This window comes from Doryrhamphus excisus, linkage group LG2, assembly GCF_037039965.1.
Source record: "Doryrhamphus excisus strain RoL-2023G ecotype Guam linkage group LG2, RoL_Dexc_Guam_v1.1, whole genome shotgun sequence".
NCBI lineage: Eukaryota > Metazoa > Chordata > Actinopteri > Syngnathiformes > Syngnathidae > Doryrhamphus > Doryrhamphus excisus.
The window spans coordinates 25,154,502-25,179,099 of NC_136358.1; the positions used below are offsets into that span (position 1 = coordinate 25,154,502).

General features: G+C 38.9%; 1 protein-coding gene across 1 annotated transcript; it reads left to right on the forward strand.

The window, feature by feature from the left end:
• Positions 1-1,861: 1,861 nt before the first annotated feature.
• LOC131109346 (myosin-1B-like) lies at positions 1,862-24,572 on the forward strand. The gene is made up of 39 exons (XM_078788907.1): positions 1,862-1,995; positions 3,765-3,982; positions 4,054-4,197; positions 5,633-5,789; positions 5,857-5,884; positions 5,969-6,083; positions 6,166-6,258; positions 7,368-7,431; positions 7,506-7,604; positions 7,679-7,782; positions 7,845-7,983; positions 9,615-9,733; positions 9,961-10,110; positions 10,186-10,356; positions 10,429-10,735; positions 10,814-10,899; positions 10,977-11,064; positions 12,057-12,174; positions 12,363-12,486; positions 12,961-13,097; positions 13,170-13,425; positions 15,621-15,863; positions 15,933-16,109; positions 16,179-16,324; positions 16,396-16,486; positions 18,251-18,640; positions 18,730-18,856; positions 18,923-19,041; positions 20,314-20,510; positions 20,585-20,768; positions 20,840-21,005; positions 21,116-21,240; positions 22,313-22,621; positions 22,696-22,899; positions 22,998-23,123; positions 23,201-23,371; positions 23,440-23,640; positions 23,713-23,844; positions 23,934-24,572. The coding sequence occupies exons 2-39, from the start codon at positions 3,779-3,781 to the stop codon at positions 23,949-23,951; spliced, it is 5,829 nt and encodes a 1,942-aa protein (XP_078645033.1). The 5' UTR covers positions 1,862-1,995; positions 3,765-3,778; the 3' UTR covers positions 23,952-24,572.
• The last annotated feature ends 26 nt before the right edge of the window (positions 24,573-24,598 follow it).

Below are 24,598 nucleotides of genomic sequence, written 5' to 3' on the forward strand. Positions count from 1 at the left end.
GTTAAAGGGGCTGATTTTAATGTTGCCGTTTATGAAATAAATGCATTTCTGTATGGTTGCAGGGCTTCAGTGTATCTTTCTCTCCCTGGTGGCCTGACGCTTATTTAGGTTGGCATAGCATACATGGTGTGTAGCCAGGACTAGCCAGGACAAACGCAGCACCGTTCCTTAATCTACTGCATGGAAATGATCTGGTTGTTTGAACACTGTAATTCTTAGATGAGTTTCCAATGCATCGGCCATGGATGTATGTAATGTAAGATGACTTGTATACTTGTTCCAATTGTATCTGGTTTTGTTTTTGTTTTTGTTTTTAAATTCACATGTGTGGTTTCATGTTTTTGGAATACTAAATACAAATGTATATGTATACATATGACTTTTTGTCTTTGTTTATTCGTCACAGGACGGAACAATATGAAGCATCTGGAATAAAGTAAGTTCATACAAATAGCGTGCTCGAGGAATTCAACCATTCATTTTCACCTAAAGGAATCTTGTTAAGTCAGATTCAAATGGGAATTTCAAGGAAAACTGAACATATTTCTCTTTTCTGTGCTTTCTAAAGATATAAAAAGAGATAAAAATAGGCAGCTCATTAATGCACATAGTGGGACACACCTCTAATACAATATGAAGCATCTGGAATAAAGTTAAGTTCATACAAATAGCATGCTCATGGGTTATATAAGAGCCGGGAGGAATTCAACCATTAATTTTCACCTAAAATAATCTCGTTAACTCAGATTCAAATGGGAATTTCAAGGAAAACTGAACATATTTCTCTTTTCTGTGCTTTCTAAAGATATAAAAACAGATAAAAAATAGGCAGCTCATTAATGCACATAGTGGGACACACCTCTTCTAACCTATAATAGTGGACCTATACAATTATAGGTTAAAGGTTTTATCCTTTTATATACAAGCTGTGAGCATGTAGTAAAAAGTAACATGTAATACTTGCAATATTTTGCTGTATTTGGTTTGTATTTTTGCTGGCTAGTAGCTTGCCAGTGTGGCGTGGTGAGGTGTCACTCTGCCGACAATATTAATAAAATTATAATAACAATGCGCCGCACGGTGGGTGAGTGGTTAGCATGCAGGCCTCACAGCTAGGAGACCAGGGTTCAATTCCACCCTCGGCCATCTCTGTGTGGAGTTTGCATGGGTTTTCTCCGGGTACTCCGGTTTTCTCCCACATTCCAAAAACATGCTAGGTTAATTAGCGACTCCAAATTGTCCATAGGTATGAATGTGAGTGTGAATGGTTGTTTGTCTATATGTGCCCTGTGATTGGCTGGCCACCAGTCCAGGGTGTACCCTGCCTCTTGAACGAAGACAGCTGGGATGAATGAATAATAACAATGTCGCTGTAGAGTGGTCAAAGTGGTCATCAGCAGTGTAGTGCATCAACGGTGACAAACCGCAAATTGAGCCACACTTTGGACACCCCTCCTGCAGACACAATATGATGACTTGGAACATGGAATGTAATAGTTGGATTATTAAAATAATAGTTTCATTCTAGCAAATATAAAGAAGCACGAGGAGGAACTATTGTTGTGATAAAACGCAATCTCAGACAGAAAATAGACTCGGACCTCCGCTTAGCACCCCCTTATTTAGACAACTTGAACTGGACTTGACATTTACTCATAAGCCGTGAGATTTAGCCATCTGTTACATTACAGATTACAATGAACTCTGATTGCAATCCGTTGCATTCAGCCTGGATTTCTAAGACTCACGAGGAGGCGGGCGTTCAAAACCATTCCAATCAATAGAAACACACACACACACTTACACACCTGTTAAAACAAGGGAAAGTGATTTGTGGCTGCGGTGCTAATCCCCTTAGTGTCACACCGCCTTGCATTGGGCAGCACTGTCCCCTTGAGGACGGTCCCTAAGAATATCTGACTTGATTGAGTCCCTAAAGTACCCCGTAGCGAAGATGGAAAGTATGCAAGATGAAGGTTCATCGCCTGCCTGTTGGTGATTTTCCTCACATGACGCTGACAAGGCCTTTTAAAGCCAGTAAGTTCAATCAAACCGTATGGAAGATCGTCTTATGCTGACAGGATGTTTTTTTTTTTTTTTTACACATAATTTTTTAAACATAAAGAAATGGCCACAACACTTGGGACAAAGAATACAGGACAAGTTTCCAAAAGGTTCTACAAAATATTAAAGACTGATAGATAATATTGTGTGGAAATATGGGCTAATAACTAAAAAAAACAATCTTCATTCGCTAAAAGTACTGCAAAAAAGGTCGGTAAGGATAATTCATAATGCCGCCTACTTCTTATTTCTAAAATCACAAATACTTCAACTTGCTGATATAGTTCATCTTCAAACAGCTAAAATAATGCATAAGGCTAAAAATAACCAATTCGCTAAAAATGTCATCCAATACTTCTCTACAAGAGAGGAGAAATATGATCTCAGGGAAGAACTACATCTGAAACAGTTCTAAGCTAGGACTACGTTAAAAAGCCATAGCATTTCAGTATGTGGAATCAAACTATGGAATGGATTGAGTAAGGACCTCAAACAATGCACAACGATGAGCCAATTCAAGAAACAATACAAGCAGTTGATGTTTGCTAAATACAAGGATGAAGAGTCTTGAACCAGTCATGATGTGCTATATATATCACTATATTGACACTTACTATGGTACACATTATGTTTAATTAATGTTTAAAAAATTTAATTTAATTTAATTTAATTTAATTTAATTTAATTTAATTTAATTTAATTTAATTTAATTTAATTTAATTTAATTTAATTTAATTTAATTTAATTTAATTTAATTTAATTAAAAAAGTATATTAGGAAAGCAGGAAGTGAACAAATGTAACAGTTACTGATTGTAAAAGTGGAGGGTTAATGGATTGGAGGGGTAGGATTTAATAAGCTTTGCTTCTTCCTACTCCTTTTGGACATGTGGAACTGTGAACTTATTATGGGATGCACTCAAAAGATAGATAACCCTATGCTACTCATAGATCAACTTTTCCTTACATGTTCTTTAGGAGATATTTTCAAGTTATCAGAGCTCATTCTTGGCTTCTTATCTCAACAAGCATCCTGCGGGGAGATTCAACAGAGGGATTTGTGGGTAATTCTTTTATTTATACACCAGCCACACCAGTCACAAGGTCACATGCATTTATATCAGTATAATATCTCAAATCAGACCAAATTCCGTGGAGCAGCATGCCAAACGTCCTTTAAGTGATGTTGATGAATATCAACACCAAACCAGTCATCCCAGTCATCCCAGTCATGAGTGAGTGGGGCAATGCCTCCACAAACTCTTATATTGTGTTATTTCATGGTTAATCATTAAGAGGCCTTATGTGTTATGCTCGTTACCGAGGTTCAATCATCCGTGCCTTAATTGTTCCAAGAGTCAACATCCTAGATTTGTTTTTTTTTTTTATGCCCTAAGCCCAATCGCTCCATTCCTTGGGTTTATAACAAAAGCTCGGTGACATGCCCATCATATCCCACACCAAAGTCACCCCCACCCCAACATTCATTTGAGGCTTTGTCCTAAATATAGGTGTTTGCTTTGCCTCAATTGCTGAGGAGACCTTATAAAAAGCCTTAAGCGCTAACGCAGTCCACATTTTTGGGCTCAGACTTACCGCTGGTAAGGATGTTGGTGTGTTATTTATTGTTTTCTTCTTGTGATGTACCCTGAGATAATTGTTCAAAAACAATATTCGCTCTGATGTGTACTGTGCCTTTAGAGTGAACTGCAAAGATGAGTACAGATGCTGAAATGTCCGTGTTTGGGGAAGCCGCGCCTTACTTAAGACGACCCGAGCGGGAGCGGATCGAGGCCCAAAACCGGCCCTTTGACGCCAAAACGTGTGTATTTGTGGTGGATCCCAAAGAGCTGTTTGTCAAAGGAACCATACAGAGCAAAGACAAGGGGAAGGTGACCGTTAAAACCGACGCCGGAAAGGTAAGGAGTAACATTTGGAAGAGTCAGCTTCATATTATATCGCCTGTTCCTCGTCTTTGTTGTCTTTGCAGGTGGTAACAGTGACGGATGATGAAGTCTTCCCCATGAACCCGCCCAAGTTTGACAAAATTGAGGACATGGCCATGATGACCCACCTCAATGAAGCGGCGGTGTTGTATAACCTCAAAGAGCGCTATGCAGCATGGATGATTTACGTGAGTAAAGGCATGTTTAGACAATACTGATATTACTACAAATTAGTATCAGATCAGTCCAAATGTTCGAGAATATTTTTTTTTGAAGAATCAGGCTCCAAAGTAAAAAAAAAAAAAAAAGACAAAAAAACAGTCGGTAGGACTAGGACTAGGACTAGGCTGAAAACAGTTTCTGTCCTCAAACCATCATCTCCCTCAACAAGACCATGTAACCAATGCAACCAATCGTCCTCTACAATGTAGACCCTTTGTTATTTATTATTATTTATTCTTCTAATTTCTATATTTTGTACTGTCATACTGTCTCGCACTGAAAATGGAGCTGCTGCAATTTCATTCTACTATATTTAAAATGACAATAAAGGGCATTCTGATTCTGATTCATTGCAGGCAGCTTCCCACTGGTTCAAGACTCTTCATCCTTGTATTTAGCAAATTTATTTTATTTCTTAATTTATTTTATTAATTTTTATTAATTTTTTTCAAGTTTTTTACAATTTTTTAATTTTTTTTATTTTTTTGATTTTTTGTCCTTTCCCGAATTACGAGGTGATATGAGCATCCAATGACATAATGGGTACCATAGTAAGTGTCAATATAGTGATATATATAGCACATCATGACTGGTTCAAGACTCTTCATCCTTGTATTTAGCAAATTTATTTTATTTATTAATTTATTTTATTAATTTTTATTACATTTTTTCAAGTTTTTTACAATTTTTTGAATTTTTTGAATTTTTTTTTTGTCCTTTCCCGAATTACGAGGTGATATGAGCATCCAATGACATAATGTGTACCATAGTAAGTGTCAATATAGTGATATATATAGCACATCATGACTGGTTCAAAACTCTTCATCCTTGTATTTAGCAAATTTATTTTATTTATTGATTTCTTTTATTAATTTTTATTAATTTTTTTTTAGTTTTTTTGAATTTTTTGAATTTTTTTATTTTTTGTCCTTTCCCGAATTACGAGGTGATATGAGCATGCAATGACATAATGTGTACCATAGTAAGTGTCAATATAGTGATATATATAGCACATCATGACTGGTTCAAGACTCTTCATCCTTGTATTTAGCAAACATCAACTGCTTGTATTGTTTCTTGAATTGGCTCATCGTTGTGCATTGTTTGAGGTCCTTACTCAATCCATTCCATAGTTTGATTCCACATACTGAAATGCTATGGCTTTTTAATCCTACCCCTCCATCTGGTACTTTTACAATCAGTAACTGTTACATTTGTTCACTTCCTGCTTTCCATAATATACTTGACTGTAAGCCCCAAAAATAAAATAGAAATAAAATATCTATGTCTAAAATGAATAGATAGTGTAACTCAAAGTGGGGAAAAAGTGGTGTGAAGTGGAGTTTAAGAACAAATCAAACAAAAAAAAGTTTCAGAATCTGACCCATTATGTGATTTCAGACCTACTCCGGTCTCTTCTGTGTCACTGTGAATCCTTACAAGTGGCTCCCAGTGTACAACCAGGAAGTGGTGGTGGCCTACAGGGGCAAGAAGCGCCAAGAGGCCCCCCCACACATCTTCTCCATATCTGACAACGCTTATCAGTTCATGCTCACTGGTAAACAATTAACTCCAGTATGTCTCCTCCTTTGGCTCCCTTCTAACTATGTCGCTGTTTCTTCCAGATAGAGAAAACCAGTCCATTCTTATCACGTACGTCACAGCTTCTTTCAAACTCATTTTTTACGTTTCATAAAAAGAACACCGCAGCAACAAATTATTTTTCTTGTCCGGTAGTGGAGAATCCGGTGCAGGAAAGACTGTCAACACTAAGCGTGTCATCCAGTACTTTGCAACAATTGCAGGATCTGGGGACAAAAAGAAAGATGCTGCTTCCACGGGCAAGCTGCAGGTAATATTATCATTATACTTTATACATAATATTGTCTTAAATGCATGTATTGATCACTTCTATTGATCATTTCTATTTGGAGGGTAATCTGGAGGACCAGATCATCTCTGCCAACCCATTGCTTGAAGCTTTTGGAAATGCCAAGACGGTCAGAAATGACAACTCGTCACGTTTTGTGAGTGATTGGTCTTATTTCATGAGATACAGTACAAGAGCTACGGCAAAATTCTGCTTTTGTAAAGATAACCACAATGACCTCTGCCAAAAACATGACCTTCTGATTGGTCGTTTTTGTGGAAATCAGTTGTGTAGTTTTCACTAAGCAAACAACATGCTGTTGCCACCAAAAAACACAAAGATGTAGTGGTTCCTGAAGTGGTTCCTGTAGTGCAGGGGTCTCAAACTCAATTTACTTGGGGGCCACTGGAGCTAGGGTCTGGGTGAGACTGGGCCACATGAGGTTTTCAAAAAAAAAACAAAAAAAACTCCGCATTTATTAAAAACAGAAAAATATACAAACTTTTTCAGTGCTTTGGTTTCGATTTTCTACAATAAAAGCTCTGATAAAACATTCCTCTGTTCTTAAATATCTTAATTTTTATTTTTCTGCACAAAATAAGATGAAAAATAAACAAATCAAGAATAAAGAAAATCAATCAATCAGTAATAAATAAATATAATAATAATAATAAAACAGCAAGTAATAAAAACTTAAGAAACCACATATAGTTGGTGGGTAGACAAATTATTTTTTTCAGATTAAAATGAACAAAGCATTATTAGAGCCCTGTAGACATGACAAAACACGACTATAGTCACATTTATACTCTTTTTATTTACAACATATTGCGCAACTGCAGGGTCTTGAGACACATGCTAACTTGCAAACTAGAGAGCTAGCGACCTAAACGGTAGCCTTCAAGTTATTTCCTTTAAACTTAAATAGCCAAAAACTTACCACTTCCACACGGATAGGGAGGATAACAATTAACAGTTATTTAACCTTTAACATGAACATTAATCAAACGTAATAATTTTTTCTGGGTACATGATACCATACAGCATCCATATCAAACTTGCACAGGCCGCACTAACATTAAACTTTCATATCAAGGCGGGGGCCTCAAAGTAGTGTCCTGCATGCCACATTTGGCCCACGGGCCACGTGTTTGAGACCCCTGCTGTAGTGGTTCTTGTAGGACTAGAGGAAGATCATGCTCCTCATAAAATCATCATATATATAAAATATTCATCATAATAAAAACATATTTTTTTATCTCTCAGGGCAAATTCATAAGAATCCACTTTGGAACAACTGGGAAACTGGCCTCTGCTGATATAGAAACTTGTGAGTTTGAATCAAAATGAGCCATATGTAATTGTTCTTCAGCTTTTAATTATGATGACCTCACGTTTTGGTAGACTTGTTGGAAAAATCCAGAGTTACGTTCCAGCTGGCCGCAGAGAGGAGCTACCATATTTTCTACCAGATCATGTCCAATAAGAAGCCTGAGCTCATAGGTGACTTGGCATGACAATCATTAAGTCAATATTCAATATGAAGTAGTTACATGTCATTTCAATTCACCTTGCAGAGACTCTCCTCATTACCACCAACCCCTACGACTACCCCTTTGTCAGCCAGGGGGAGATCAGCGTGGCCAGCATTGACGATAGTGACGAGCTAATGGCGACAGATGTAAGAAAAATAAGAAAATGTCTTATCAACATGCAAATATTTGAATATATTCTGTCTTTCAGAGTGCCATTGATGTCCTTGGATTCACTGCAGAGGAGCGCATCGGTATTTACAAACTAACTGGCGCTGTGATGCATTATGGGAACATGAAATTCAAGCAGAAGCAGAGAGAGGAGCAGGCAGAGCCAGATGGGACAGAAGGTAGGCGGGACTCTTATGATTCAGTTACATTGGAGCAGTGATTTTCAACCACTGTGTCCGCGGCCTTGAGAAATTGTCAGGTGTGCCGTGAGGAATTATCCAATATCACTTTTTTATAATTAACATTTATTCATCATCATTTGCAAATATGTCAAAATCCACGTATACGTGGACCCAAATATTCCAATTGCATTTGGTTTATTTGCTCAAACTGAAAGAATTTAACCTTTTGTATACGCCTCATTCCGTAAGAATAGTGCCAATCCCAATGAATATACAGTAAAGTCTCATTATATCGATATCGGTTATAACGAATTACTACTTATTACGATACTATTTTCATTTTCCGGCAAATTTCTAGTCTTTTATGATATAATTAGTTCCGTTAGTACAATACCCGGTTATTATGATAATCCGGTTACTAGGATGCCCTTTTCATCTCCCGCCAGCCAATTTGGTCTGCTTATATCGATACAAAAGCAGCTTAAATCAATCTTTGCTTAAGGATTTCAATACCAAAAAAGAACACGGCGAACGGCTGCTTCCAGTCAACTTTATTTTTCACACTTCCACCACCAGAGCACAGCACACACACCGATTCCCGCACTTCCTGGTTCACAGGTCATGCTCAACCCGCTCCACATAGCTGACCAAACACATGCCTGTATAGAATCTATACACACGAGAGAAACCACGAACGCAGTTGGTTCTTCTGTTGCAGGTTGTTCTATGCTATAGAACAATGTCGAGTGCATTATTGCCCACTTTTACTGCAGTTCGGCGCAGGATCGGATATATGGATAGTCCGGTTATATCGATATTTTTTCCGACTCCCGAGAATATCGATATAACGAGACTTTACTGTATAATCGGATTAACAGTTGTGGAATATTCCTTTCCCCAATTCGATTGAGGTATTTTGTCGCCGCTCAAACGGAAAGTTGTCATGGGTGCGTTTTTCTTCTTCTGTTGTTTATTGGCGGTTGGCAAGCAGCTTTCGTGTGCGTTAGCGCCATCTGTGGAACAGAATCTAAACCCTTATATACGCCATTCATAAGTCCATAAGTCAAAAGAAAATATATATCTATATAAAACATGTACCAAGTTTAATTATAAAATATTAGCAAGCTTGAATTTGAATCTTTCCTGGTTAAATTGATCATATCGCATGCTCAGATATGACGTAACACGCAGCTCCAAACTAAATTTCAAGACTGGACAAACGAAAAAACTGGCAATACGGAATTATTCCAACAAGTGAAAGAACAACTCGTGGAAGTCGGTATCACGTGATGTTGGTGTTTACGTTTTACTGGGCATGCCCTATTGACTATTATGGTTGATTATAGCGACGCATGTAGACAAGAGATTGGAATATTCCTTTCCATGGGTACCATTGTTTCCGGAAAAAAGTCATTCGGAAAGTGTCTGTGGTGTAAAGACTGGCAGAGCAATGTAATATCGGTCCGTGTGGCAACAACTAGCTCGTTCCTCCTATAGACTTAGTGATGTTTTCCAATGTAAAAAAAACGTGCCGTGGCTCAAAAAAGTTTGAAAAACACTACATTGGAGAATGTAAGAAATCAAGTCTAATTATAGCTTTCTTTGTTTTTTGTTTAAAATAAAATCAGTGGCTGACAAAGCAGCTTATCTGATGGGTCTCAACTCTGCGGACCTGCTGAAAGCCCTGTGTTACCCCCGAGTCAAAGTTGGAAATGAGTATGTAACCAAAGGACAGACTCTGCAACAGGTACATTTATGTTGTCAATCATAGCTTCTATCATTCCAATGCAATCGATATTCCAGTGCCAAACCTCCTAGAAACGCTAAGACATTGGTCCCACTTATCTTGTACATCTTGTCCCGGGCATGCCCATATCAGGAAGTCTGGGTCGTTGTGACATCACAGTGTCTCTGAGCGTTCAGAGGAGCTCCGCTGTCCAATATTTGGTCACACTGTGGAATATCATTGTGCAGGTCTACAATTCCATTGGTGCTTTGGCCAAATCCGTCTACGAGAAGATGTTTCTGTGGATGGTCATCCGCATCAATCAGATGCTGGACACCAAGCAACCACGTCAGTTCTTCATCGGAGTCTTGGATATCGCTGGATTTGAAATCTTTGACGTACGTCAATGGTAACATTTCTCGGACTCAGAACGGAGTCCTTGTAAGTCCAAGTCCAATACTTGTGTTTTTCAGTACAATAGTCTGGAGCAGCTGTGTATCAACTTTACCAACGAGAAACTGCAACAGTTTTTCAATCATCATATGTTTGTGTTGGAGCAAGAGGAGTACAAGAAGGAGGGCATTGAGTGGGAGTTCATTGACTTTGGGATGGATCTGGCTGCTTGTATAGAACTCATTGAAAAGGTGGGTTCCAAATATTAGCTAATATTCTCGATAAATTCTAACATTGTATATTAAAACCAATGTTCTCCGCAGCCTATGGGCATTTTTTCCATCCTGGAAGAGGAATGCATGTTCCCCAAAGCGTCAGACACCACCTTCAAAAACAAACTGTATGACCAACATCTTGGAAAATCCAACAACTTCCAGAAACCCAAGCCTGTCAAAGGAAAAGCCGAGGCTCACTTCTCCCTGGTGCACTACGCTGGGACCGTGGACTACAGCATCACGGGTTGGTTAGACAAGAACAAGGACCCGCTCAATGAAACTGTAGTTCAGCTCTACCAGAAAGCAGGACTTAAACTACTGGCATTTCTCTACTGCAGTTATTCTTCATCAGATGGTAAGGCCTTGAATTAGGAAGACCTTCTACTGATGTGCTTTGGTTGTAGAACGTTTACTGTAAGACCTTGGTTATCAGACAACAGTGGCGGATCTGGAGTTGCTGCAAAGAAAGCTGCCAAAAAGAAGGGCTCATCCTTCCAGACGGTTTCAGCTCTCTTTAGGGTAACATTTTTAGAAATTTTTGAATATTTAGAATCAAAACTTATAATGGCGGTCATTTTTTTTTTCATTTCCAACAGGAAAACCTTGGGAAGCTCATGACAAATCTGAGGAGCACCCATCCACATTTTGTTCGGTGTCTCATTCCAAATGAAACTAAAACTCCAGGTAATTCCGTTTCCGTTATTCGGTGAATATGCAATATCTAATTTCCCTTACCCTTCAGCTACATGGACTGTGTGGTGATATCATGCGCTATAGACATAGACACAATAATCCATATAATAATAATATCTATAATAATAATATAGTCATTGCACAATAGCACAGCAGTGAAATTGCCAACGAAATGTCGTTGCCTGGCTCCCGTGTAATAATAAATAATAAATAATAAATAATAAATAATAAATAATAAATAATAAATAATAAATAATAAATAATAAATAATAAATAATAAATCATAAATCATAAATCATAAATAACAAATAACAAATAACAAATAATAAATTAATGAAATAATAAATTAATGAAATAATAAATAATAAATAATAAATAATAAATAATAAATAATAAATAATAAATAATAAATAATAAATAATAAATAATAAATAATAAATAGAAATAATAAATAATAAATAATAAATAATAAATAATAAATAATGTGGAGAATAAACAATAAATAATAAATAATAAATAATGTGGAGAATAAATAGATTACATCAAATATGAACAATGTACAGAGTAAACAGTAATTTGTACAAATAATTTAGAATAAATAACAATAATTTAAAGTTGTGCATGTGGGCAGGTTGAGGGGCTTATTTGGCATTGAGCAGTCTGATGGCCAGGGGGAAGTAGCTGTCTCTAAATCTGGTTGTTCTACAGCGGATGCTGCAGAGCCTTCTCCCCAGTCCATGCTGGGGGTTTGTGGGGTCAGAGTAGATCCGACAGGGCTCTTGATACGCAGCAGGTGTTTGCTATGTCCTTAATGGGGGGGGGGGGGGGGGCGGGGTCCCAATGATCTATGTGTCCTATGTATCACAATCGATATCATGGTGACTTGATGCTCGATGGATGGACAGATTGTGACCGCTCTGATTGTACAGCAACAGTGTCAGTGAAGGCAACATGCCTATAATCTAACTGTGACTGTCATTTAGGAATTATGGAGCATCATCTGGTCATACACCAACTACGCTGTAACGGTGTGCTGGAGGGAATCAGGATCTGCAGGAAAGGGTTCCCCAGTAGGATCTTGTATGGGGATTTCAAGCAAAGGTAAGTAGTGGTACCTCGCTTTTCCTCCTAAGATTTATTTTTCTAGGAAAATATTGACAAAAATATGTTCCTGGTTATTGTATGGCCAAACTGTGTGTGCATTAAAAATGCCCAAATGAAGCATCCATGGATCCTGGTTCTTTTAGAGGATGTGACGAAATGAAATGTCATATTGTATTTTTCTGTAGGTACAAAGTGCTCAATGCCAGCGTGATCCCTGAAGGTCAATTCATTGACAACAAGAAGGCTGCTGAGAAACTCTTAGGGTCTATTGATGTGGATCACATACAGTACAGATTTGGCCATACAAAGGTGCTGCATCCCCGTCAGGCGAAGACACCGTAGCTGGTGGCTTGTAGATCGGATTTTTGTATATGTATTATACCGTATTTTTTGGACTATAAGTCGCACAAGGCCAAAAATAATTAAGTAGAAAAAAAGTCGCACTTTAGTCGCAATTTATTTTCCAAACTACTTGACCAAAACAGACATTATGTCCTCTTGGAAGGCAAGTTCTAATAATAAAAGAATAGAGAACAGGCTGAATAGGTCTAAGATATGCTAACATGCTAATGGTTATTCAGCTACACAAAAATAAACATGAACAGAAAAGATGTCCATTGTTTATGTAACATAAACAGTTGTTTCATTTATAAGGCGCTCTGGAGTATAAGTCGCAGGAACAGCCAACCTATGAAAAAAAGTGCGTCTTATAGTCCGGAAAATACGGTATATGTATTATATATGTTTTATATATGTTTTTGTATATGTTCTGGGCTCCTGCAGGTGTTCTTTAAAGCAGGACTTTTGGGTCTTTTAGAAGAAATGAGGGATGAACGACTTGCCTCTCTCATCACCATCACTCAAGCTTTATGTCGTGGTTTCCTACGGAGGAAGGATTTTATGCAAATGATGGCAAGGAGGTAGGAAGAATTCAGACTGCGTGCTTTTATTAATGCTGCTGCACAAATGCATGAATTCCATGATTTTTGTAGAGAATGCATTTACACCATCCAGTACAACATTCGCTCCTTCATGAATGTGAAACACTGGCCCTGGATGAAGCTTTACTTCAAGATCAAGCCGCTGTTGCGAAGCGCTGAAACCGAGAAGGAAATGGCCATCATGAAGGAAGAATTTGCAAAGTGCAAAGAGGATTTAACCAAAGCCGAGGCCAAGAAAAAGGAGCTCGAGGCCAAAATGGTTTCCCTCCTTCAAGAGAAGAACGACTTGTGTCTGCAGATCCAAACTGTGAGTAGAAACATTGTACACTGCAACAATGGCCGCCTCACGTTCGGTTGTGCTTGCTTAGAACATAGAAAACAATACTTAGGGCTGTCAATCGATTAAAAAATTTAAATCTGATTAACCGCATGTTAATCCATGGTTAACTTGTAATTAATCACAATTAGTCGCAGATAGAAAAACTTTTCTATCCATCAGATTTTTGTTTATTAAACAGCTTAAAACTAAATTGACCTCAATCTATAAAAAAATGTATAAGTAGACATTAGTAAAGTAAACTGTCCATCACTGAAATATCATTCAAATCATCTCACAAAATATGACTAACATCATAAATAAAGGTTTGCAAACGAAGTGAAACCAAATAAACCTGATTAACTGCATGTTGTCCATGGTTAACTTGTAATTAATCACAATTAATCGCAGATAGAAAAAAGTTTCTATCCATAATAAGTGTACCTTTGAAAGATTTCACACTTTTAAATAAACCTATACAAATGAGACTGGATCATATGTTTGTGTTTTTCAGATTTTTGTTCATTAAAAGGCTTAAAACTAAATTAACCTCAATCTATTAAAAAAATTATAAGTAGACATTGGTAAAGTAAACTGTCCATCACTGAAATATCATTCAAATAATCTCACAAAATTTGACTGACATCACAAATAAAGGTTTGCAAACGAAGTGAAACCAAATAAACCTGATTAACTGCATGTTGTCCATGGTTAACTTGTAATTAATCACAATTAATCGCAGATAGAAAAACGTTTCTATCCATAATAAGTGTACCTTTGAAAGATTTCACACTTTTAAATAAACCTATACAAATGAGACTGGATCATATGTTTGCGTTTTTCAGATTTTTGTTCATTAAAAAGCTTAAAACTAAATTAACCTCAATCTATTAAAAAATTATAAGTGGACATTGGTAAAGTAAACTGTCCATCACTGAAATGTCATTCAAATCATCTCACAAAATATGACTAACATCACAAATAAAGGTTTGCAAACGAAGTGAAACCAAATAAACCTGATTAACCGCATGTTGTCCATGGTTAACTTGTAATTAATCACAATTAATCGCAGATAGAAAAACGTTTCTATCCATAATAAGTGTACCTTTGAAAGATTTCACACTTTTAAATAAACCTATACAAATTCGACTGGATCATATGTTTGCGTTTTTCAGATTTTTGTTCGTTAAAAAGCTTAAAACTAAATTAGCCTCAATTTATTAAAACATTTCTAAGTAGACATTGGTAAAGTAAACTGTCCATCACTGAAATATCATTCAAATCATCTCACAAAATATGACTGACATCACAAATAAAGGTTTGCAAACGAAGTGAAACCAAATAAACCTGATTAACCGCATGTTGTCCATGGTTAACTTGTAATTAATCACAATTAATCACAGCTAGAAAAATGTTTCTATCCATAATAAGTGTACCTTTGAAAGATTTCACACTTTTGAATAAACCTATCAAAATGAGACTGGATCATATGTTTGCGTTTTTCAGATTTTTGTTTATTAAACAGCTTAAAACTAAAATAACCTCAATCTATTAAAAAAAATATTATGTACACATTGGTAAAGTAAACTGTCCATCACTGAAATATCATTCAAATCATCTCATAAAATTTGACTGACATCACAAATAAAGGTTTGCAAACTAAGTGAAACCAAATAACCTGATTAACCGCATGTTCTCCATAGTTAACTTGTAATTAATAACAATTAATCGCAGATAGAAAAACAGTGAACAGACGTCAGTCATTAAAGCGGCACCACTGAGGGATCATGATGTCACCCATACAGTGCTTGCATGCCAATCATTACATGCATCCCCTCAAAGCCATGCTTACATCTGACATAAAACCTTCCAAATACCGGAATGTCTTCTTCAGGGGGTGGAAGGTATACCATATTTACACGATATTTCGAAACTGAGGTTTGACTTTAGTCTGTGCTTATATATTTTAGTGGAAAGTAAGCCTGTTTAAATTGGAATCATAGGTAATGTATTGAATTGGCTTTGTGTCTTGTCAAAGGCCATCAATGCATGAAAGGCAGTTAGCACAGATAAACAGATGGGAAGGATAGACAGACTTTATGAATTAAGATATTAAATATTTGGATAAATACATTTGTTTTTGCATTCTGTATTGGTATCATTGTTGCTTTTTGGGTGTGATCTAGGAAAGTGAAAGTCTGGCAGACGCGGAGGAGAGATGTGAGGGACTCATAAAGAACAAGATCGTACTGGAGGCCAAAACCAAAGAACTCAGAGAAAGACTGGAGGATGAGGAGGAAGTGAACGCTGAGCTCACCGCCAAGAGGAGGAAGCTGGAAGACGAATGTTCGGAGCTGAAGAGAGACATTGACGACTTAGAGCTCACCTTGGTTAAAGTCGAAAAGGAAAAACACTCCACTGAAAACAAGGTTTGAGTCTACTGGTTTGATTTACGGCCCACTGAAAAAGCAGCCATTTAATTTGAAACGGTCCCTCAGGTGAAGAATCTGACAGAAGAGATGTCTACTCTGGATGACACCATTGCCATGCTATCCAAGGAGAAATCCGCCCTCCATCAAGCACATCAGCAGACCCTGGAGGATCTTCAAGCAGAGGAAGACAAAGTCAACTCTTTGAGTAAAGCCAAAGTCAAGCTGGAGCAACAAGTTGATGATGTACGTCGAGGTTCTTTCCATGGCGTCCAAATCCACGCAATGATGACTGAAAAAGTATCTCTTGGTTAGCTTGAAGGATCTCTGGAACAGGAGAAAAAGAATCGCATGGATGTGGAAAGGTCCAAGAGGAAGATAGAAGGAGATCTTAAACTAGCCCAAGAAGCCATCATGGATTTGGAAAATGACAAACAACAGCTGGAGGAGAACCTTAAAAAGTATGAACTGATGAAATATTTCAAGTCAGCTGCTTATGAATGTACCACTTCAATACTTTTGGTCTTTTCAGGAAAGACTTTGAATTAAGTCAACTTACATCCAAAATTGAAGATGAGCAGAGTGTGGCTGGTCAGTCTCAGAAGAAGGTCAAGGAGCTGCAGGTAATGCCCAAATCATGAAGAACACTTGTGGAGGTGTTCTGTGTGGAGGACAGGAAGTGATGTCTTGGGTTCAGAGTTGAGGTTTAGCTTGTCGTTCGTTAGGCCACGACTTGAGGCGTTGTGGTTAGCATGACTCATGTGTCATTCATACTTTTTACTGGGTACTGTTGGTACTCATGGTACTCATGGTACTCATGGTACTCATGGTACTCATGGTACTCATGGTACTCATGGTACTCATGGTACTCATGGTACTCATGGTACTCTTTGTACTCTTGGTACTCTTGGTACTCTTGGTACTGGGTACTCTTGGTACTCTTGTTTTCCTGGTACTGTTGGTACTCTTGGTACTGGGTACTCTTGGTACTCTTGGTACTCTTGGTACTTGGTACTCTTGGTACTCTTGGCACTTGGTACTCTTGGTACTGGGTACTCTTGGTACTCTTGGTACTCTTGGTACTCTTGGTACTGGGTACTCTTGGTACTCTTGTTTTCCTGGTACTGTTGGTACTGTTGGTACTGGGTACTCTTGGTACTCTTGGTACTCTTGGTACTCTTGGTACTTGGCACTCTTGGTACTCTTGGTACTCTTGGTACTGGGTACTCTTGGTATTCTTGGTATTCTTGGTACTCTTGTTTTCCTGGTACTGTTGGTACTCTTGGTACTGGGTACTCTTGGTATTCTTGGTACTCTTGTTTTCCTGGTACTGTTGGTACTCTTGGTACCGGGTACTCTTGGTACTCTTGGTACTGGGTACTCTTGGTACTCTTGGTACTCTTGGTACTCTTGGTACTCTTGGTACTCTTGGTACTGGGTAGTCTTGGTACTCTTGGTACTCTTGGTACTCTTGGTACTCTTGTACTCTTGGTACTCTTGGTACTGGGTACTCTTGGTACTTTTGGTACTTGGTACTCTTGGTACTTTTGGTACTCTTGGTACTGGGTACTCTTGGTACTTTTTGTAGTTGGTACTCTTGGTAGTCTTGGTAGTCTTGGTAGTCTTGGTAGTCTTGGTACTCTTGGTACTCTTGGTACTCTTGGTACTGAGTACTCTTCGTACTGGGTACTCTTGGTACTCTTGGTACTCTTGGTACTCTTGGTACTGGGTACTCTTGGTACTCTTGGTACTCTTGGTACTCTTGGTACTCTTGGTACTCTTGGTACTCTTGGTACTCTTGGTACTGGGAACTCTTGGTACTTGGTACTCTTGGTACTGTTGGTACTCTAGGTACTCTTGGTACTGGGTACTCTTGGTACTCTTGGTACTCTTGGTACTCTTGGTACTGGGTACTCTTGGTACTGGATACTCTTGGTACTCTGGGTACTCTTGGTACTGGGTACTGTTGGTACTCTTGGTACTGGGTACTCTTGGTACTCTTGGTACTCTTGGTACTCTTCGTATTCTTGGTACTCTAGGTACTCTTGGTACTCTTGGTACTCTTGGTACTCTTGGTACTGAGTACTCTTGGTACTGGGTACTCTTGGTACTCTTGGTACTCTTGGTACTCTTGGTACTCTTGGTACTGGGTAGTCTTGGTACTCTTGGTACTCTTGGTAGTCTTGGTACTCTTGGTAGTCTTGGTAGTCTTGGTACTCTTGGTACTCTTGGTACTGGGTAGTCTTGGTACTCTTGGTAGTCTTGGTACTCTTGGTACTCTTGTGAGGGTTTCACTACTATGTAATTGCTACCCAAATGCTACTTCGTACAGCTTAACCAGTGACAGCAGTACTTTCGGATTATTTTGAACCGTTTTTTCCCCTCAGGCACGCATTGAAGACCTGGAAGAGGAGATCGAAGCCGAGCACGTTGCCCGAGCCAAAGTGGAGAAGCAGAGGTGTGAACTGTCGAGGGAGCTTGAGGAGATCAGCGAGAGGCTGGAGGAGGCCGGAGGAGCCACGGCAGCTCAGATCGAGATGAACAAGAAGCGAGAGGTGGAATTTCAGAAACTGCGACGAGACCTCGAGGAGTCTACCCTCCACCACGAGGCCATCGCTGCCTCCTTGAGGAAGAAACACGCGGACAGTGTGGCCGAGCTGGGCGAGCACATCGACAACCTGCAGCGCATCAAACAGAAGCTGGAGAAGGAGAAGAGCGAGTACAAGATGGAGATTGATGACATGTCTGGTAACGTGGAGGTTGCGGTCAAAGCCAAGGTAATCTGGGATTGTATAACAACTACACGATGTACATGTAAAGCATGCGTTCATGAAGTCATCAACAGTTTTTTCATCCCTGAATATAGATCCAGTATGAGAAGCTGTGTCATTCGATGGAGGACCAGCTGAGTGAATACAAAACCAAACATGACGAAGACTTGCGTTTGATCACCGAATTAAATGGCCAAAGGGCACGACTTCAGAATGAAAACGGTAAAGTCATCGAATTTTGTCAAAATGACCTTTTTTGTTTGTATTTAAACGTTACCTGTCAATCAGGTGAGTTTTCTCGTCTTCTGGAGGAGAAAGAAGCAATCCTTTCCCAAATGTCACGAGCCAAGCTGGCTTTCGCTCAGCAAATTGAGGAACTCAAACGGCACGTTGAAGAGGAAACAAAGGTTTGTGACTTCACGGTTCAGTCTTCTCTTTTAGAGGACAGTAGAAGGTCATAGCACTTTTGTGGAAGTAATATACAACGGTCCTTCATCCAAAAACGGACACCATAGCACATGTCAACGTGATCGGGGATTAGACTTGATGACCAATGAAATGACACTTCTGGAATTAAACCTTTAGTTGCTCACTGAGATGACATCTTGCAAGATCAACTTATGCAACTTCTATGACATTTCCCCCCAAAATTGTGTTTGAAGTCAAACTTATCTGAATAAATATAATTTATTTAGGAAAATTTAGGAGAATACATATCTGCAAGTTCATATATTAAGTGCGGAGTACCCCAGGGGTCAATACTGGGACATCAATGATATCTCCAAAGTCACAAAAGACTTAAAGCTGGTATTATTTGCAGATGATACCACTGCTTTTTGTTCTGGAGGGAGTACAGACGGAATCATTAGAAAGGTCAGAGAAGAAATGGTCACACTAAAAAGATGCTTTGATGATAATAGATTATCCTTGAACTTAAATAAAACTAAAATCATGCTGTTTGCTAACAGCAGAAAGGACACTTACCAACAAATCCAAATAGATGGTGTAGACATTGAAAGGTTGAAGGAAAATACATTTCTGGGGATCACAATAGATGGAAATATTAGCTGGAAACCTCATATTACAAATATACAACATAAGGTGGCCGGAAATATTTCAATATTGAACAAAGCAAAAATTGTTCACTCTTTATTGCTCTCTGGTTCTACCATATCTTACTTATTGTGTGGAAATATGGGCTAATAACTATAAAAGCAATCTTCACCCGCTAAATGTACTGCAAAAAAGGTCAGTAAGGATAATTCATAATGGCGCCTACAAAGAACATACTAACTCCTTATTTCTAAAATCACTTAAACTTGCTGATATAGTTCATCTTCAAACTAAAAATAATTAAAAAACTAAAATAAAAACTAAAATAATGCATAAGGCTAAAAATAACCAATTTCCTAAAAATGTCATCCAATACTTCTCAATTGTAATCTGATGCATGTTCAAATGAAATAAAACCATTACCATTACCATTACCATTACCATTACCATTACCATTACCATTACCATTACCATTACCATTACCATTACCATTACATTACCATTACCATTACCATTACCATTACCATTACCATTACCATTACCATTACCATTACCATAAAAACATGAAGTATTACTGGTATCAAACAAGCCCAGACGGATGACATTGTTGTTTGATTCCCGGCCAGGCTAAGAGTGCCATTGCCCACGCTCTGCAGTCTGCACGGCATGACTGCGATCTTCTCCGTGAGCAGTTTGAGGAGGAGCAGGAGGCCAAGGCTGAGCTTCAGAGAGCCATGTCTAAAGCCAACAGTGAGATAGCTCAGTGGAGGACCAAATACGAGACCGACGCCATTCAACGTAACGACGAGCTGGAAGAAGCAAAGTTGGTGTTCGTTTTCAGGGAAGTTTTTAGGCTACTGACCGTCGTGTCTGATTCCTTTCATTTGTTTTGGTCAGGAAAAAACTGACTCAACGTTTACAAGATGCAGAAGAAGCCGTTGAGGCTGTGAATGCCAAATGTTCCACACTGGAGAAGACAAAGCAGAGGCTCCAAGGGGAGGTGGAGGACCTCATGGCTGATGTGGAAAGAGCCAATATGCAAGCAGCTGTTCTGGATAAAAAGCAGCGAAACTTCGATAAGGTCAGAAAGACGGACTGCACGGATAAACTGCAGAGATTTGGAGAATGACGCAACCCAAATCATGTTTTTAGATTCTGTCCGAGTCAAAACAGAAGTATGAAGAGAGCCAGGCTGAGCTGGAAGGCTCGCAGAAGGAGTGTCGTTCCCTCAGCACAGAACTCTTCAAAATAAAGAACTCTTATGAAGAAGCATTGGAGCACCTTGAAGTCCTCAAACGAGAGAATAAGAACTTACAACGTACGTAGGTTCCTGGAAATCACCAATCCTTTTATACATGTGTTCATTAGCCAGTCTTTGAGATTATTATTATTAAACATGCACATCTGATGATGAAACTGGACTTGCAGAGGAGATCTCCGACCTGACTGATCAGCTTGGTGAAAATGGTAAAGCCATTAACGAGTTGGAGAAGACAAAGAAACATTCAGAAAGCGAGAAGACTGAGATCCAGACTGCTTTGGAGGAGGCTGAGGTAACGCAAAGGAATATAGAATGAAAACATGTTGTCTTCAATATTTCATCACTAAAATGACAGTTCCCTTAAATCAGGGGTCTCAAACTCAATTTACCTGGGGGCCACTGGAGCTCGGGTCTGGGTGAGACTGGGCCGCATCAGGTTTTCAAAAAAAAAACAAACAAAAAACGCATTTATTAAAAACAGAAAAATAAAAAAAAAACAATTTTCTACAAGAAAAGCTCTGATAAAACATTCCACTGTTCTCAAATATCTTACTTTTTATTTTTCTACACAAAATAAGATGAAAAATAAATAAACAAATCAAGAATAAAGAAAATCAATCAATCAGTAATAAATAAATATAATAATAATAATAATAATAATAAAACAGCAAATAATAAAAACTTAAGAAACCACATATAGTTGGTGGGTAGACAAATTATTTTTTTCAGATTAAAATGAACAAAACATTATTAGAGCCCTGTAGACATGACAAAACACGACTATAGTCACATTTACGCTCTTTTTATTTACAACATATCGCGCAACTGCAGGGTCTTGAAACACATGCTAACTCGCAAACTAGAGAGCTAGAGAGCCTTCAAGTTATTTCCTTTAAACTAAGATAGCCAAAAACTTACCACTTCCACACGGATAGGGAGGATAACTATTAACAGTTATTTAACCTTTAACATGAACATTAATCAAACATAATAATTTTTTCTGGGTACATGATACCATACAGCATCCATATCAAACTTGCGCACTAACATTAAACTTTCATATCAAGGCGGGGGGCCTCAAACTAGTGTCCTGCGGGCCACATTTGGCCCGCGGGCCGCGTGTTTGTAACAGAGCTCCCGTAAATGAACAGTTAGAACCCCTCTGCTATAGTGACTAAGTGGAGTAAATACAGGTTATAACATTATTAGAGCCTGCTGGGTACGAAATAACACCCCTATAGTCACCTTACTATCTTACTACAAGGCACCTAATTGAGAAAATAACTAATAATGTTCATTCGGGCAAGCTTGCCACACTTGTCTCAAATGACAACATCAATCATCAATTCCCATTCGTCTTCCAGGCTTCTCTGGAACACGAGGAATCCAAAATCCTCCGTATCCAGCTGGAACTCACTCAAGTCAAGGGAGAGGTGGAGCGCCGGCTGACTGACAAGGACGAGGAGATTGACCAGATGAAACGCAACCACCAGCGCATGATGGAGACCATGCAGTCCACTTTGGATGCGGAAGTTCGCAGCAAGAACGACGCCCTGCGAATCAGGAAGAAGATGGAGACCGACCTTAACGAGATGGAGATGCAGTTGAGCCATGCCAACAGACAGGCCTCCGAGGCGCAGAAGCAGCTCAGGAGCATGCAAGCCCACCTCAAAGTGAAACAACTTGAATCCAAATTGAATTCTCACTTATTAAACACTGTCATCACCTCGGTTTATCTCTCCTTCAGGAGCAAACTCTTCACCTGGATAATGCATTGAGGAACCAGGAGGACCTGAAGGAGCAGGGGGCCATGATGGAGCGCAGGAACGTCTTGATGCAGGCAGAAGTGGAGGAGCTAAGAGCTGCACTGGAACAGTCGGACAGAAGCCGCAAACTAGCCGAACAGGAACTGGCTGATGCCTGCGAAAGAGCTGGGCTGTTCCACTCTCAGGTGAGGAGCACGGATGAAGAAGTTAGCAGGAACGCTTCACTTTTCCATCATGCTGTTCATAGTACTCATTTCCTTTGATTTGCTTACAATCAATGTAGAGCACCAGTCTTCTCAACTCCAAGAAGAAGCTGGACGCAGATGTCAGCCAGCTGCAGGGTGAGCTGGAGGACGCGGTCCAAGAAGCTCGCAACGCTGAAGAAAAAGCAAAGAAAGCAATCACTGATGTAAATATCACATGCCGTCTTTTGCTGTCAGCGTTCTCACGATAAAACCTTCTCTTGTCGTGCGGTGTCAAACGCAGGCAGCCATGATGGCTGAGGAGCTCAAGAAAGAACAAGACACCAGCAGCCACCTGGAGAGAATGAAGAAAAACCTGGAAGCCTCAGTGAAGGACCTTCAGCATCGTCTCGATGAGGCTGAGAGTCTCGCATTGAAGGGGGGAAAGAAACAGCTCCAGAAAATGGAGACCCGGGTACTGATTAGGTTCTCATGAGTCTGGAAAGTCCACAGAACGGAAAGCTGACGTGACATTTGTTCCAGGTGCGTGAACTTGAGGGTGAAATGGAGAGCGAGCAGAGAAGAGCGGCTGATGCGGTGAAGGGAATTCGTAAATATGAGAGGCGGGTCAGAGACCTGACGTATCAGACAGAAGAAGACAAGAAGACGGTTTTGAGACTGCAGGATCTTGTTGATAAGCTGCAACTTAAAGTCAAAGCATACAAGCGGCAGAATGAAGAAGTGGTAAACTTTTTATTTGAGACAGAACATTAAAAAATGAGATTATATCTGAATAACTGAATTATTTCTCTCCAGGAGGAGCAGGCCAATGTTTATCTTGCCAAATTTAGGAAGGTCCAACATGAACTGGAGGAGGCCCAAGAGCGAGCAGACATGGCTGAGTCTCAGGTCAATAAGATGAGAACCAAAAGTAGAGAGTTTGGAAAGGTAACTTTTTGTTCAACTTCATCCTTCCTGTTCACAATTAATAATAATAATAATAATAATGTATTTCCTGTCTGTCTTTCCTGGCCCAGGCTGCTGAATCTGAGTAGAAGATCCTCTGTGGTTCTGCAATCCCAATCCAAATAACACCTTCAACATACTTGATTGTTTTGCTGTGTGGTGGATTCAAGTGTTGTGGCGTAGATGGCGTGATGATAGGTAGTTATAGATACATATGTCCATATACAGTAGCGGTTCTTGCTGTGGACCATATGGGCAACTGCCCGTGGCGGTATTCTCTATTTATAAAAAAAATCTCTTTATTAATATTCAGCACTCACCACATCAACATTTATGTAGTTTGGTTTCCATATTGTTTAACAGCTATTCTTCCTGACTCAAGGCTCCCTCTGTTGGTAAATTGCGCCCTCTGGTGGTAGTATTGAAATAATGACATTGCTTTTAACCGTCAAGTAGAACTAACAGAAGTAAAATGATTAGAAATCACTTCATATTGAACATGAAGTTACATATTATTTGACTTGATGATGTAATGAAGTTACTAGTTACACATACAGTATGACGAGCATACAGTAGTACAAATGTTATATACTATATTGAATACGAAAACTATGCAGTAAATGGTCAACTTCGAATCAAATTGATGTGTTGTGCTGTTTAGATGCTGTCATTTATTATATAGTAAAAGTAAAAATTAAATTAAAATATACTGCCCTCTGTTCCCTTTCCTGAATTA

Coding starts and splice junctions, on each gene's coding strand:
- LOC131109346 (XM_078788907.1), top strand. CDS start 3,779: ATGAGTACAGATGCTGAAATGTCCGTGTTTGGGGAAGCCGCGCCTTAC. Junction 7,984..9,614: donor AGAGCCAGATGGGACAGAAG/GTAGGCGGGACT, acceptor AAATAAAATCAG/TGGCTGACAAAGCAGCTTAT. Junction 10,900..10,976: donor CGGTTTCAGCTCTCTTTAGG/GTAACATTTTTA, acceptor CATTTCCAACAG/GAAAACCTTGGGAAGCTCAT.